This window comes from Abramis brama, assembly GCF_963993115.1.
Source record: "Abramis brama genome assembly, chromosome: 19".
Lineage (NCBI taxonomy): Eukaryota > Metazoa > Chordata > Actinopteri > Cypriniformes > Leuciscidae > Abramis > Abramis brama.
The window spans coordinates 34,803,837-34,820,916 of record NC_139981.1 but is presented as its reverse complement, the minus strand read 5'-3'; the positions used below and the strand labels follow the sequence as shown (position 1 = coordinate 34,820,916).

General features: G+C 39.5%; 1 protein-coding gene across 1 annotated transcript in view; it reads right to left on the bottom strand.

Moving 5' to 3' along the window:
- The window catches only part of LOC311069901 (inactive phospholipase D5), a 36,422-nt gene extending 20,227 nt beyond the window's left edge, over positions 1-16,195 (bottom strand). Inside the window, exon 1 of the mRNA XM_084093456.1 lies at positions 16,096-16,195. Within this exon, the coding sequence (XP_083949582.1) occupies positions 16,096-16,101 (6 nt within the window). The 5' untranslated portion in view covers positions 16,102-16,195. The remainder of the gene's footprint in view (positions 1-16,095) is intronic.
- Between the last annotated feature and the right edge of the window lie 885 nt (positions 16,196-17,080).

The following is a 17,080-nucleotide window of genomic DNA, read 5'->3' as shown; positions in this document are numbered from 1 at the left end:
ATCAATTCGCAAAAACTCCCATAAATCACAAAAAAGATTTTACGCTCGCATGAGGTGGTTTTTCGCAATTCGAAAAAAGAATATTTCACAAAACTGCAATGGAAACAGGTCACCTGACATATGTAAAAGTCGATCATTCTTTAAAGGCAGCAGGGTATGTTTGAACAGAAGACGAGAGTTCTTCATTAAACTCATAACAGACAAAAGTCTCACAGGAATACTGGATTCTAAACAACACAGAAATGCTACAATTTATCAAGAGCTTGAAGCAGAAATGAGGAGAATCTCCCAGAAACTCCTCAAATGTGCCGGTCCCAGTATAAGGGTCTTTCCTTGGCATTAATGTTGGAAAACACGCCTACGTATCCATGCATTAAAAATAATGGCTAGTGCGGTGGCTGTGATATACGTAAACCTACCAACATCTGTTGCCATGATTTTTGGAATGACTTATCGTGAAAGGAAAAAATTACGTTTTAGTCGCATAACATCGGTTAATGGAAAAAACGTCATTTCGCAATAGTAATAATTTATCGACATTTAGAAAATCCCAACAGATAAAACATATAAACCTGACGGTCTCTGCTAGAAATCTTATAATGGGCCGTTGTTGCATCTTTTTTATCAGGACAATGATCCCAAAATAAACATCAAAATCAACACTAAAATGTGTCACTTAGCACAAAATGAAGCTTCTGCCATGACCGTCCCAGTTCCTGAATTAAACCCTTTAGAACAGGGGTTCTCAACCTTTTGCAAGCTGGGCCCCTCCAAAGCTGGTTCATTGCAGTTGCCCTGTTTGGCTGCTGCACTATCGCCTATCATTATTCTGCACATGTCTTGCACTGCCGGCAAAATGAGAGTCTCGGCGATTGTATGAGGTTTACCCAGTTTACCGATTCTTCTGGCCACTACATACGATGCCTCCAAACACTGTTTAGACACAGTGCTGTGCACTGAAATGGTTACCTGTTGCTGATAGAGGCCATCAAGCTTTCTTTTAAAATATTCAGCCGGTTTATTTTTAATGCCAGCATGCTTTGTTTCGAGGTGCCTTTTTAATTTGCAGGGCTTCATACTGTCGTTTGCCAGCACCTCGGCACACACGACACACTGAGGCCTCAGATCAGCCGTGACTGTAAACCCAAACTGCAGGTATGCCTCATCGTACCTTCGAAGCTTTTTTGCAGCTGGTGGTGCGTCGGTTGGCTTGTTGGTCCTCACAAGAAATTTCTCCATTTTTGTTATGTGTTTTCAATAAAGCTGAATATGTAATATGTAACTGTGTGCGTGGCTATGTTGAGAGACGTATCAGGGGCTAATCAGTCGGGACTTAGGCACAATCTTTAATTAAACGAACAAAATAATTATTTTGCAGACAATTCAGATTTTATTTTAATACTTAACGATTGTAGTCCTCGTCAGTGTGTGTGTGTGTGTGCGTGTGTGTCTTAGTCACGTGGGTAGTTTTAGCTAAGTGTAGCTACTGCCTAGCAGTTAAAAAAATACTGGCTAGGGCTGAGATTTGATCTAATCTTTAAAAAGAATGTTTGTGGGTTTAGTCTTTAAAAAGACTGTTGGGGTTTTGTAGTAAAGGCCTATGTAAATCGAGATTGATAACAGACTAGCGAGAGCTGGCACAAGCGAACTTGGCAAGAGACTAGACTAGAGTGAATGGAGAGCTATGTCGTGAGTCAATTTAAATGCAGTGATTTATTTTTGTGTGAGAGTGAGTGAACATTTATATTTACACCCCGCTCTGTAAGCCAGGGCGGGAACGGCGGCGGCCATGCGCATGCGCGATTCTTTTGCAGCCTGGACGCGGAGGGGTGTGTATCTCCTCTCTGCTCTGACTGCTGCGCGAGGCTACTGAGAGACTGACCGCCTGTGAGTGCTTTTGGACGGGAGAGGGGCTCACGGCAGCACCCGCTGCTCGTTGAGCACAGTAGGCCTAACTGCAGAGTGATTCGTGCTTTCGAGTCTCCAAACACCACAAACGTCTCCTAAAACACCAGTAAAAGTCGCTGGATTTGTTGCTTTTGACAAAAAAAAAGTCGCCAGGAGGATGATTTGTTTGTGTTATAATCAGTGCTTGAAGTGGGGGAAAAGGTGGCGGTACTCTCTTTGCATTGGCTAATCATGACATTTTTAAAGTGAAAAACAAAACTTGGAGATATTGCTGTTACAACAATTTATTGTTATTTATTTATTAACAACATAAATGTATTTAAACATGTTTGTGTGTGTGTGGCTGCGTGCGTGCGTGCGTGTGAGCATTTCACAAAAACTAAAGGAAAGCTTTAACTGTAGCCTATATTCTGACTAGTTTATTCATTTATAATATATATATATATATATATATATATAAAAATACGACCTCATGTTTTATACGTCTGCAGCCTCTGAATCTTCCGTCCGTCATAAAAATGAATTCAGATGGTTCGATTTTCTGCATTTTTCGCATCCGTAGCAAATATTTTGAGGGGTGTTTTTGACAATTGAGAGCCACCAAATGACGAATATGAAAAAAACGACTGCGACAGTTTTGGACTCAGTCAGGGTTCAAGGACCTTAAACTTTTGAGGCTTGCGCAGCTTCTCGAGGAGAAATTAAACAAATGAGCGCCGTTTTCTAAAGTCTATGAGCGCAGCACACACAAATATACTAAATTGAAATAGGCTACTGCAGTTAAATTTCAAAATGTGGTGTTTTTATATTTATAACATTTGAATACAGTTCAGCAACAAACAGTACATCACATGACCTGACGACCAAGAGAGCTGACAATTGACCATCACTTAATTTACCATCACCTCACGATTGAAAATGTGACACTGATTTCATATGACAGTTCAACAAACAAGTTAATAATATTAAGTCACTTACATTTTAGACAAAATAATGACTATTTTGGTCTATTTTAGCAGCGAAAATAGATCCGATGAATCCAAACAAAGATCACAGCATAGCGCATCTCACAGCAACACTCAATCGTGTTTTGAATGATTCAGTGTTTTGAACGAATCGGTTGAGTCAAAGAATCAATGACCCATTCACCAACATCTGTCTCATTCTTGATGAATCATTTGAATGAACGACTCAATGACTCGCTTAATAAAACCGCTTATCACCTGCATTTGCGCATAGGCTACTATCGACAAACGAATCAAATTTGTTCAAACTTTTTTTTTAAATCAGTCCAAACACATTTTAACTTTTATTCAGGAGTTATGTATATACAAAACTATAACTTTTTATGACAGTAGTTTAGTGATCATTTTTTTTGCAATTTTTGCAAAATGTGCAAAATTAAAAAAGGTTTTTTTCCCTCCCATCCTGTAGCCTATTCGCGCCCCACCGGTTGAGAACCACTGCTTTAGAAAATGAGTGCGGTGAACTGAAGAGAAGAAGCACCAAAATGGAGCTGGGAATCTGAAAGATCCGGAGAGATTTCGTATGGAGGAATGAAGGATCCGGAGAGATTCCGTACGGAGGAATGGAGGATCCGGAGAGATTCTGTACGGAAGAATGAAGGATCCGGAGAGATTCCGTACGGGGGAATGAAGGATCCGGAGAGATTCCGTACGGAGGAATGAAGGATCCGGAGAGATTCCGTACGGAGGAATGAAGGATCCGGAGAGATTCCGTACGGAAGAATGAAGGGTCTGGAGAGATTCTGTACGGAAGAATGGAGGATACGGAGAGATTCTGTACGGGGGAATGAAGGATCTGGAGAGATTCTGTACGGAGGAATGAAGGGTCTGGAGAGATTCTGTACGGAAGAATGGAGGATACGGAGAGATTCTGTACGGAGGAATGAAGGATCCGGAGAGATTCTGTACGGAGGAATGAAGGATCCGGAGAGATTCTGTACGGAAGAATGAAGGATCCGGAGAGATTCTGTACGGGGGAATGAAGGATCCGGAGAGATTCTGTACGGAAGAATTGAAGGGTCTGGAGAGATTCTGTACAGAAGAATGGAGGATACGGAGAGATTCTGTACGGAGGAATGAAGGATCCGGAGAGATTCTGTACGGAGGAATGAAGGATCCGGAGAGATTCTGTACGGAAGAATGAAGGATCCGGAGAGATTCTGTACGGGGGAATGAAGGATCTGGAGAGATTCTGTACGGAAGAATGAAGGGTCTGGAGAGATTCTGTACGGAAGAATGAAGGATCTGGAGAGATTCTGTACGGAGGAATGAAGGATCTGGAGAGATTCTGAATGAAGGATCTGGAGTGATTCTATATGGTGGAATGAAGGATCTGAGAGATTCTGTACGGAGGAATGAAGGATCTGGAGAGATTCTGTACGGAGGAATGAAGGATCTGGAGAGATTCTGTACGGAGGAATGAAGGATCTGGAGAGATTCTGTACGGAGGAATGAAGGATCTGGAGAGAATCTGTACGGAGGAATGAAGGATCTGGAGAGAATCTGTACGGAGGAATGAAGGATCTGGAGAGATTCTGTATAGAAGAATGAAGGATCTGGAGAGATTCTGTACGGAAGAATGAAGGATCTGATAGGATCTGGAGAGATTCTGTACGGAGGAATGAAGGATCTGGAGAGATTCTGAATGAAGGATCTGGAGTGATTCTATATGGAGGAATGAAGGATCTGGAGAGAATCTGTACGGAGGAATGAAGGATCTGGAGAGATTCTGTACGGAGGAATGAAGGATCTCAGAGATTCTGTATGGAGGAATGAAGGATCTGGAGAGATTCTGTATAGAAGAATGAAGGATCTGGAGAGAATCTGTACGGAGGAATGAAGGATCTGGAGAGATTCTGTACGGAGGAATGAAGGATCTGGAGAGAATCTGTACGGAGGAATGAAGGATCTGGAGAGATTCTGTACGGAGGAATGAAGGATCTGGAGAGAATCTGTACGGAGGAATGAAGGATCTCGAGAGATTCTGTACGGAGGAATGAAGGATCTCAGAGATTCTGTACGGAGGAATGAAGGATCTGGAGAGATTCTGTACGGAGGAATGAAGGATCTGGAGAGATTCTGTACGGAAGAATGAAGGATCTGGAGAGATTCTGTACGGAGGAATGAAGGATCTGGAGAGATTCTGTACGGAGGAATGAAGGATCTGAGAGATTCTGTACAGAGGAATGAAGGATCTGGAGAGATTCTGTACGGAGGAATGAAGGATCTGGAGAGATTCTATACAGAGGAATGAAGGATCTGGAGAGATTCTGTATGGAAGAATGAAGGATCTTGAGTGATTCTGTACGGAGGAATGAAGGATCTGGAGAGATTTTGTATTGAGGAATGAAGGATCTGGAGTGATTCTATATGGAGGAATGAAGGATCTCAGAGATTCTGTACGGAGGAATGAAGGATCTGGAGAGATTCTATATGGAGGAATGAAGGATCTGGAGAGATTCTATATGGAGGAATGAAGGATCTGGAGAGATTCTATATGGAGGAATGAAGGATCTGGAGAGATTCTATATGGAGGAATGAAGGATCTGGAGAGATTCTGTATGGAGGAATGAAGGATCTCAGAGATTCTGTATTGAGGAATGAAGGATCTGGAGAGATTCTGTATGGAGGAATGAAGGATCTCAGAGATTCTGTACGGAGGAATGAAGGATCTGGAGAGATTCTATATGGAGGAATGAAGGATCTGGAGAGATTCTGTATGGAGGAATGAAGGATCTGGAGAGATTCTGTATGGAGGAATGAAGGATCTCAGAGATTCTATATGGAGGAATGAAGGATCTGGAGAGATTCTGTATGGAGGAATGAAGGATCTCAGAGATTCTGTATTGAGGAATGGTATCTGATCAGAGCTGCTATCTTGGCAAAAGAAGGTTGCAATAATTGTGCCCAATGTGATTACAATATATGTAAAAAAAAACATTTATTTCATAATGAGATTTTCCCCCCACTTTCTATTTTTTTTCTTCAATGATAGGTTAGAATTTTGTGAATTTTTTTAATTAAAGATCAAAAGGATAAATAATATATATTTATTTTCACAGCCTCCTTTGTTCATATTTACCAATGGTGCCAGTATTAGTGGAGAGCACTGTAATGCACCTCATAACCTTGTACTCCAGTTATATCAGATAAAATGCACGATTATCTTTGCTTAATGTGATGAACAGAACCTAAACTAATTATTTTCCATTTTGTTTTTCTGTTTAATTCGGGATGTCCATGTACATCAGCTCCAGTTTGGATCCAGCCTCTTACGAAGACTTGACGAGACCGTAACTCCTGCGAGGACTTCAGATGAAGCTAACTGTCAATCAACATGCACCAATGCTACGTTTTACATATATTGTAATCATTATGTTCACAACTGGAAATCATTACTTCAATGAGCTCATTGTTTGTACTTAAATTAGTGCATTGTTAGCAATCAGCGCTATACAATAAATTAAATGTAACAAGAGCAGAGCAAATTACCGTCTGGTTTTAAACATGCTTTTTTAGGTGGTAAATAATGGTGCAAATACCAGTAAATTGACCAGCGCAAACCTTGCATGATTCATTTAAATACTCTCCTCCCATACATTTTGCATCTGAAAGGGAAACTCCTACAAATGCATATGCAATAACATCATCTGCAGAAACAACCCTGTCCCTGTGAGAAGAAATGCTCCATCATTATGGTCGTGTTTTCTTGTGTCCTATCAGAGGAATTGAATTAGTCCGGTCTCAAAATCCATATCAGGTTTTCCTGAGGCCTGCAGATTGGAGGCGGTTACTAGAGGAAATCTCAGTTTAACACGTCCTGTATAAAACAATCTGACCTCCCACACTGTGTGCTTGGTGCAGGAGACCGCCTGTCTCGAAGCGGGTTATTGACTGTAGGCTGGAAGCTCATGATCAATAAGTCAATTAAACCTGCATTAGCCAGACATGATATCCAGTTGAACTTTGTTGAAAGGCCACAAACTCTGGTAAACACATCACAAAATCCCAGTGTGGAACATGTGCAGAGCGTCAGGCTGTCAGGAGAGGAAGGTCAGGAGCGCTCCTGTTGTACCAGTAATGGTATCATCACATTATACATGTCAAAGATTTCGTTAATGTTGAGGAGAACATGCACACAATCAGCTAGCCTATTTACAGACACAGGGAGTATTTTACTACAAACATGACAAAAACAGTGAGTTAATTTCAAATTCATTAATAATCTATCATGAAGAAATAAATCAACAAATATATCATGTTAAAATTAATACAAATGAAAAGGCATCACATCCTCAACAAATCCTGCAGAACTGATATTCATGACTGTTGCGGCGCATGCATTCTTTAATTCGCTGTTTTGCACAGAAATCTTGTCAAGCAATCATCAGTTTGCAGAGCTATATTACGTTCATGTGTTTTTCTAGCCCAGTATTTGAACGTTTTTTGTTGGTTTCTGTCTTTGCGTGTTTTGCTAAGCTGTTGTGTTTGGTGTTTAACATAGCTGGGAAACAGAATAACGCAAACAGGCCAGCGTGGTGAGTATTCACTTAAACACAGTCAGTTATATTTAAAGTGAACATAAACAGTTGGGAAATAATTTCCATGTGTATCAGTATGATCGTGCATTAGCTATTAAAGAGACAGAAGCCTAATAAACCTGCGGCCGTCTGTGTTCAGTGTTAAAACAAAAGACAAAGAGAAACTCGCTCACTGCTCTTCAGTAGATTTAGTAGGATTCATCTATATTTCATTTATAAAGTGAAGACTATGCAGTGTTGTTTGACATTTGGTTATTTTCCATTGATAAAGACTGTTCTGTTTTTTATTTATATTTATTTCACAGGAATACTATATTTGTTAAGTTCAATGTTGCTCCTAATCTCCTCGAAGAGAGGGAATGGAATCTGCACATGTTGCTCGTCAATAAATAAATAAATTAATTCATGATGCTCTCTCATCTTTTATTCTTAAAATATGTTATTATGAATAGCTAGATCACCCCAGTGGGTTTGAAGCCCAGGGAGAGATTATTACACCTATAATGCTTTTTTATCTCTCCTTTAGTGTATGATATAGCATGTAAATGATAAGCATAGTTATAAAGCAAAGTTCACACCAAAGTGAGTTAAAGAAAACTGCCCGAAACATCTTAGTCCTTCCATTACTTCCATGACATCATCATCATGTGACACATTTGCATAATGCCCTCCCACAAGCAAAGGTAGTTATCGGCCAGGAAGGGTTAGTGTTAAGGCCCCGATATACTTCAAGCGGAATTGAAGAAGGAACTGGCGTGACATCATTTTGAACGAAATCTGGCCAAAACAAAGTTCGTTTCAGTAGTTTGAAACAGTTCACCAAAGCAAACTCTCTGTATGAACACCTACTAACTGGTCCATGATGAATGCGTAATGGATGTGTCATTCATTTCTTCACGCGGTCCATCAGGTCAGACAGTGAAAACATGATAACACTGATAAGGGGCTTTAGAGGTAAAAAATATAATTTAAATTCTGATTCCTAAAATTGAATAACTTTTCAAAACTGATGGTGTTTTTTCCCTGTTTAATAAGATACAACGGGGCTAAAGGCTCCATGGATTTATTTTCCTCCAAACCACTAGATGGCACAAACACTTCTCGCAACACTTTCCAAAACATCCACTTCTCAAGACAGCAGCGCAAAGTTGATTCTGTACTAATTTGATCTGATATTTGATGTGATGTTTTGAAAAAAAAAAAAAAATGTTGCAAAATGAGAATCGCTAAAATTATTGAATATATTTTGAGACAAAGGTCTTATTAATGATTTTTAGTTTTGTTCAAGCTAATTAAAACAACAGTTTTTCAATAACGGAAGCATATGTAAAAGTATGGTATTTGGGGTAAAAGTTACTATAATTAACATGATAATAAACAACTGTCTGACTTTTCCATTTGTTGACATGATTAGATTCAGATGTGGAAATATAATATTATATTAATTTGGGCGTCCACCTTAGAGATAATTCAGATTCAGATTCATCTTTATTGTCATTGTGCAGAGCCAATGAAACACAGTTAGCATCTGACCAGAAGTGCAAACAGTAAATATATATATAAATTAATAAATCTAAACATATATATAAAATAACATATTATAGGAGAGCAGTTATAAAGGACACGGGGCAGAGACCAGCTCAATGCAGCTGTCTAAAAAATTACCATATATATATATATATATATATATATATATATATATATATATCAATATATTACAAAATGCAGTACAAGGTGCAAATGTAAAGTATAACACAGAAAGTGTGTTATTGAGAGTGAGGTATATGTAAACGCATGTCACATCAGCGCAATGGCTTCATGAGGAAGAAAGGAAAGGGCAAAAGAGGAATAATAAGAGACATTTGTAAGTGTGCCGTATGAGGCATGTTAATGGACAATGCAGACTTTTTTTTAATTTTAAGAAGGTCCAGGTTGGATGTAGTGTTCATCATTTTACTTTAGCGTTCAGTAAGTTGACCGCAGAGGGAAATAAGCTGTTCCTGAGTCCTATAAAGCTCCTATAACGTCTCCCGGACGGAAGCAGAGTGAACAGTCCACGGCTGGGATGACGAGTGTCTTTAATAATGCGTCTTCTCCCTCGTGGGCATCACATGTCTTTGAGCGAGGGTAGTTGAGCACCAGTGATGTGTTGGGCATTTTCACCACCCGTTGTAGTTCAGCAGTGTAAGGGGGGGGGGCTTTCTTCAGCTTCTTCTTTGATCAGAGTGGGGGTGTTGATGGTCCAGGACAAATCCTCAGAGAAATGAAATGGACACCCAGAAATCACACGTTCCACTTCAGTCCCATCAGTATAAATGGGAGTGTGTGTGTAGCCTTTCCTAGTCCGCCGGTGGTCCACAATCAGCTCCTGGGTCTTCTGGGTTTGTCAGGAGCTGAACTCTTCCCTGGTCTTCTCATCTCTGATCAGGCCTGAAACTGGCGTCCGCAGAGGGACTGTGGAGTTTGAGCCGAGCTCAGGGGAGCAGTCGTGGGATGTTGACATGGTTAGATTCAGATGGGGAATATTATATTAATTTGGTTGTCCACCTTAGAGATAATCACCATATTTATAATAAAACCATAATATTTTATCATTATCATATAATAAAATATGTTTTAATGTTACTACTGTTAATCCAAATTAAATCATTGTCTTTATTATTATCTTTCAGAATCTTTACTTTTTAAATTAATTGTATGTATTTTTTGAGAATATATTTTTATATTAACATATTTCAATGACAGTATATTTATTTTATTTATCAAAATAAACAGACAATAAACAAATAAACAGTGCAAACTTTGCTAAAATGATAGTTTTGAACAAGTATTAACTTAGACACTATTAAAAACATTATTTTAGCTAAAGTTTTGTGTAAATATGTGCTGGTTTTGCCCCGTGTGTCTGTGGGGTATTAGGCTCGCCTCGCCACCTCATACATTTATACTATTTTTTCAAACAAAATAAACCATTTTAATGATTTAATTTCACACAAAATCTGTTGCTCCATAAATGTTGTATATATTTCTTCTTTAGGTGTGCCTTTGGCCCGTTGTATGTCACAGTTGTGTTTCTGTCTGAGGGCCCGTCCACACGGAGACGCGTTTCGCTGTATACATATACATTTTTTATCGTATTGGCGTTTCGTCCACACAGATCCGGCGTTTTGGGAGACTGAAACCGCTATTTTTTGAAACCGGGTCCCAAAGTGGATAAATCTGAAAACGACACCCTTGCGGTTTCGTGTGTACAGCCAATCCGTATATTTTGTGAAACGATGATGTCATCACATCACGTGTCGTCTGTGTCACGCGTAACAGCAACAAAAATAATGGCGGACTTACATGATTGTGTTCGTGCTGCAGAAGCTACTAAGCCTACTAACTTTATTACAGCAAAATATATTGCTTCACTGCAACTGTGGTGAGCAACAAGCGATAATCTTCGTCCTCTTCTTCTTGGTTCGTATACAGCGCGCAAGGTTATGCGCATGCTCAAAGTCTTCTTCTCCGTGTATAGTGTATCTCTGTGTCAGAATTACAGCGCCCCATACTGGTCTGGCATATATACTACACCGTTTTCAGTCGGTTTCAGTGGTTTCGTGTGTACGCAGATATTTCCTGAGACGACGCCGTGTTTACGGAATTTTTTTTTAGAACGAGGAAAAAAAAAAATCGGATCGGGAACGCACCGGCTTCGTGTGGACGTGGCCTGAGGCCTTGTCCACACGGAGACGCGTTTAGCTGTATCCGTACAAAATTTGTATCGTATTGACGTTTCGTCCAGACGGATCCGGCGTTTTCGGAGACTGAAACCGCTATTTTTTGAAACCGGGTCCCAAGGTGGATAAATCTGAAAACGCCACCCTTGCGTTTTCGTGTGTACGGCCAATCCGTACATTTTGTGAAACGATGATGTCATCACATCAAGTGTCAACTAGTCAGACACTGCTAAGTCACAGCAACAACAATTGCCGACTACATGCTTGTGTTCGTGCTGCAGAAGCTACTGAGCCTCTTTTATTTCTTTCTTTATTATTTACTTGAATGTATTTTTATTTCATTTTTTATTTTTATTTTTTTACTTCTTTATTTAGGCCTATTTATATTTTCTTTCTTATACTTTGATGCTTGTCTGTTGTCTGATTAAGAAATTTCGTATTTTGTAGGGATGGGCATTTCAAGCAAAAATAATATTCGACGATTGCTGGGAATTATTTGATTATTATTAAAAAAATGCACCCCTTCCCCTCATGATCACCAGTAAAACGGCGTTCGCTCAAATTCCACTCTGACATTAAATTTCTCTGTACTGTAGGCCTACATGTTGTAGCCATTAAAGAAAATGTATTTAGTTTCATATTTATGTGTAAATAATATGTTATTTTTTTATTTGATCTATATTGATTATATGAAAAGTGAACAGCATGAGTAATCATAAGAAGCGCAATATATATCGGGAGACATAATTTTGACCACATTAAGTTTTGTTTTGTATAAAACCTTTCTTTAAAGTGAATTTCATTTTGTATAAATTGTATCTTAATTTTAATCAATGTTTCATCAACCAATTGCCTGGATTTAATAAATAAGAAGCAAAGCAGACAATTTAATCAGGACATGGAGGCACCGGCGCGATATAACTTGCATTGCTCGTGAACTGGAGCTCGTCTCATAAATGAACCGAAACTCAGAAATATAGAAAGCTTGAAATGTCTACTTTTAAACAAAACAATTAAAAACGAAAAGAAACAGACAACTCTCTTATGTAATCCGTATGAAGTGTACATTTCTCTCTATAGGCACGTTCACAATACTGCGAAGGTGGCGAGTCAGCATCGTCAACATCTTTAGCCGAGACTGACACAGAAAAAAATAGTTTATTAATAAACAATTAAAATGTCTCCTTGCTATATTTGACACATTCATAATGATTACTTTTGCCGGTTCTTTGTGGCAAGCTTTATGCGTCCGCTAACTATCGAATATCGTGACTCATATTTTGTACCAGGCCATTTATGGTTGTTCATATTGTTCAATAAAGTTCTTGGTAAAAAAGAAAAGAAAAAAAGAAGCTACTGTGCCTAAATATTATTGTATACAGCGCGCAAGGTTTATGCGCAAGTCTTCTTCTTCTCCGTTTTTAGTGTATGTCTGTGGCAGAATTACAGCGCCACATACTGGTCTGGCATATACTACATCGTTTTGAGTCGGTTTCGTGTGTACGCAGTAGGCATGTGCCGGTATCACATTTTCATGCTGCGATTAATTGAGTGATCTTTTATCACGGTATACGGTATTATCACGATATTTTAATTGCACATGAGAAACAGATGGATTGGGGGGGATGTAAAAAATAAAATAAAACTTGCATCACAAGGTGTAATTGTGATTGTCAAAACATTTGGTAACTAAACTGGATTTTATTAAGTTTAGTGACAACATGTTACAATGATTACATGGTACAATGACTGGTAGGCTACTGTTTGTATTGCTTAACACAAATTTAACGATTTCAATTCAATACTTGGGATTTGATTTAAATCTTGATTCAATATTTACTAATTTTGGATAAATATTAGGAAGGCTACAGTAGATAGCCCACATGTTATTTTTTTCTCATGAAAAAAAATATCTCACATAATGCTATGTAACCATATAGAGCCCTATCAACTGGTATTATTAAAGGTTACAAATAACTAATTAAATAAAATATAATGTGGTTTTCATTATAATAACAATTATGTAATGACACAAGTAAAAATATAATAGGCTAAATATGTAAAAAAGTGCAGTGCACATATTCAGCAAAATACTCCTCTTTATCTATTTGTTAATAGTCATCTAACATGCTGCTGGTCATTAATGGTTTAAATGTAACGTTCTGTGACACAATTGTTCTCCTGTTTCATATCAAAAGTAACCTGCTCTGTCTTGTTTGACGGTCTTCGTGTCCTCTTTGCTCCGCGATTTTGGATGTGTGGCGTGAGCGTGTGAAGAGTCTCGCGCTGAATGCGTCGAGTTGGCAGCTCTGCTTTTAGAAGCGGGATGGATCCGGATAGATCGGCGGCGGCGTTCCTCCTTCCACCATGCTGCTTCTCTATGTGAGGACTGTTTACATTAGACTAGAAGTGCGCACCGGCCGCATGCTTATACACATGGCGATTGTTTACATCAGAGTGCGCACGTGTTTCGCGCAGCATATACGCAGTGTTTGTTTAAGCGGTTGATGGAAAATAAGCTATAATGCGCGTTTTAAAAACCTAAATTCGGATCTATTATTTTTCACGGTATTTTGAAGTGCCCGCGATAACAATATCGTGCATATTCATTACCGCGATTTATCGCATTACCGAATACCGGCACATGTCTAGTACGCAGATATTTCTTGAGACGACGCCGTGTTTACGGAATTTTTTTTTTGAACGGGAAAAAAAAACATCGGATAGTGAAAGCTCTGGCTTTGTGTGGATGTGGCCTGAGTCTTGTTTTCATTAGTCACGTGTCTTCCTTTGTTTTCCCGCCACTCCTTGGTTTCCACGGTAACCTACATTAGTTCATCTGTCACACCTGTTTCCTCGTTAGTCTTGTCAGCCGTGTCTCGTTTCCCTGATCTGTTTCCCTATGTCTTTAAGCCCTGTGTGTTACCTTGTTCATCGTCTGATCTGGCGTATTAAGTGTGTGTGAACCTTCTGCCTGTCTTCAATGTATCTGTGTGATTTATATTATGAGTAAAAGTTTGCATTGGAATATCTTCATCTTCTTCATCTTCTTCTTTTACTTAAGCTGATCTGAAGCCGTCTGTATTGTATAAAGCACAATCACGATATAAATACGCCTGACTTGACTTGACTGGAGGCTGAATCTCAGAGCTGGTGTAAACATGTCCACATCTCTGAGATCAGATGCTGCTTTAACTGCTGGAAAAGTCCCATCGCTGTCGTTCTTGTCGTGCGTTTGCTCTGAGTGTCTGCTCGACCGGCTTCAGACCTGTGTCGGTCCATCAGGTCCTGTCTTAGACCGGCTCAGACCCTTATATATGTTACTCCAGGAGTAATGTCATTCCTGTGGTGTTCCTCAAGGCTCAGCTCTGGGTCCTTTATTAAACTTATGCGTGTTTCCTTTCGCTGGTGTAATTAATCAGCACAATATTTCCCTTCACCAGTATGACCTCTTCTTAATGATCTTCCACTTGCACCTGATGCCCACAGTTCAGTTTCCACCCTCCTGGACCGCACAGAGAGCTTATAACTGTGGACATCTCAGAACTCTCCACATGTTCTCGGTAATGATGCGCAGAGAACATCTATTTTTCCAAATCTTGACTCTCTATCTCTATCTGTTCTCCACAGTGATATTCTCTCCCGTTTCTGACAGTTAGAAACTTGTTCAAGGATTTGTTACGTCTATATCATTCAGAATTGAATTCATCCTCTTTTGATTGTTTTAATTGTCTTCATGGTACTGCCCCAATATATCTTTAAAGCATGGTGAATATATACAGTATATTCTTCAGCAAGAAGTATCTTGCATCCAATAGTAATTTGCTGGTTGTACAAAATCGGGGTAAACATTGGTAAATCAGCTTTAGTCGAGTCTGTCCCAAGCTTTCTTCCTGAAAACCTACGAGCCGTCGCATCACTGCGCACTTTTGAAAACCCAAAACACATTTGTTCATTAGGGCCTTTCCTTGATTTATTGTATTGTTGTATTTTGTTTAATTAGATATCCTATTGTATTTATGAAATCCTTCATGCTTGAACAACTCCTGACAACAGGATTCACTGTAATGCATCTCTGCACAGCCTTCTGAAGCCCAGCATCAGGAGCCAGTGGACGTGTTTAAATAAGGTTGGAGCACTTCACCGTGAACTGTTTTGTGAACAAATCACAATATAATGTGGGGTTCCCAAAGTAACTTTTGTTAAAAACTGAATCACTGACAGATTACTTGCTTTTGTTTTGGAGGGTTTATTTAGATTTCTTGTTGGAACTTGATTTATCATCTAGTCAGTAAATCAAGCATATGTTCATCCCGGAGAGAGAAGATCTCTCAGTCTCACACACACACACACACACACAGAGAGAGAGAGAGACATTCATTCTAATGTTATTTTAAATGGTCCTAATAAAACCGTGTGAGCATGCAGAAAACACACTGAGAGAATCAAAAGTGTCACACTACTACATCATCACAGTAAGGATGCCATGTTTTACAACGACGGTGTGTGTCCAGAAAACGCTTCTGCATGTGAACAACAAGCTCTCCTGTATTCCCACCAGGTTTGGTGTATCGGCACAGTCTGTGTAAAATCCTTCAATCTGCACCTTTAAGAAACTACAGTAACTTACACACGCACTGAGCCTGAACACACGCCTCAGACGAACAGTCCATCGCTCACACTATAACACACAATTAATCAAACACAGGAGACACAATTAATCAAACCCCTCAGGAGATTACAGGAGCTGAAGTGGCAGAGAGTAACGCTGAAGCTGAACTTCAACTAAAACATAGATCTTGTAAAAGCAATACTTTCAAGATGAAATTCTTCATCAGTTGTTTGTGATGCTGAAGAGATGCCATCTGCACATGCCCTGATTAATGTGTGAAGACTCACCTTCATGATGGAGTGTGCGTGTCAGCGTATGAAGCGACTCGGGTCTCTGACGCAGATCAGTGCCTGCAGACCTTTATTGATCTGCTAAAGCACAGTTTCCAGCAGCTCCAGTGTTGTGAGCTCCTCAGTGTGAAACTGATCACTCCATCCCTCCTGTGCAAGAAACAACCTCTTAACCCATCCAGCCAATGAGAGAGCAGCTGCGCTCTGGCCCCGCCCCCAAGCAGAGAACCTCATTCATATCCACATTACAGGATCACTTACACACACACACACACAGATAAGAGCTGACTAAACAAATGCCAAATCTGAGCATTTGAGGGAAATGCATGTACATAAACACCAACTATTACATTATAAGCAAAATATTCTTCCTCTAATGACCCTTAAGATACAGCACTTAAAATAATGGTTAGTATCAGCATAAAAAGGCATAAAACAAACCATGGAACTGATTTCAAATCAAGATGAATATTTGGAGAGAGAGAGAGAGAGAGAGAGAGAGAGAGAGAGAGAGAGACTGAACGCAATCATGCAAAACATCGACTCAGCATTTTAGGATTTTATGCGTTTCATTACAACTTCCAGAAGGGGGCGCCGTTTGATCTGTGTTCTCTCTCTCTCTCTCTCTCTCTCTCTCTCTCTCTCTCTCTCTCTCTCATACACACACACACACACACACACACAACTGACATCTATATTTTACTTAATGTACATTGATTTGCATCTTGCATGCTGATTGGCTGTAACCCATTTGCTATGCATTCACGCAATGTTGGAATTACCGTAATTACGAGATTCCGACTTTAATTACAACTCGTAATTACAGCTTGTATGAAAAGTCGCCGACGTACAGACGAGGCTTTTCTCTTCACAGAGACAGAACAGTTGTTTGACTGGTAGATTTCCACAGTTTTGCGACCGTGACTGCAATCACATATGGTAATCCGGATACTTAAAGACTGAGTTTTCGTTTCGAAACGCT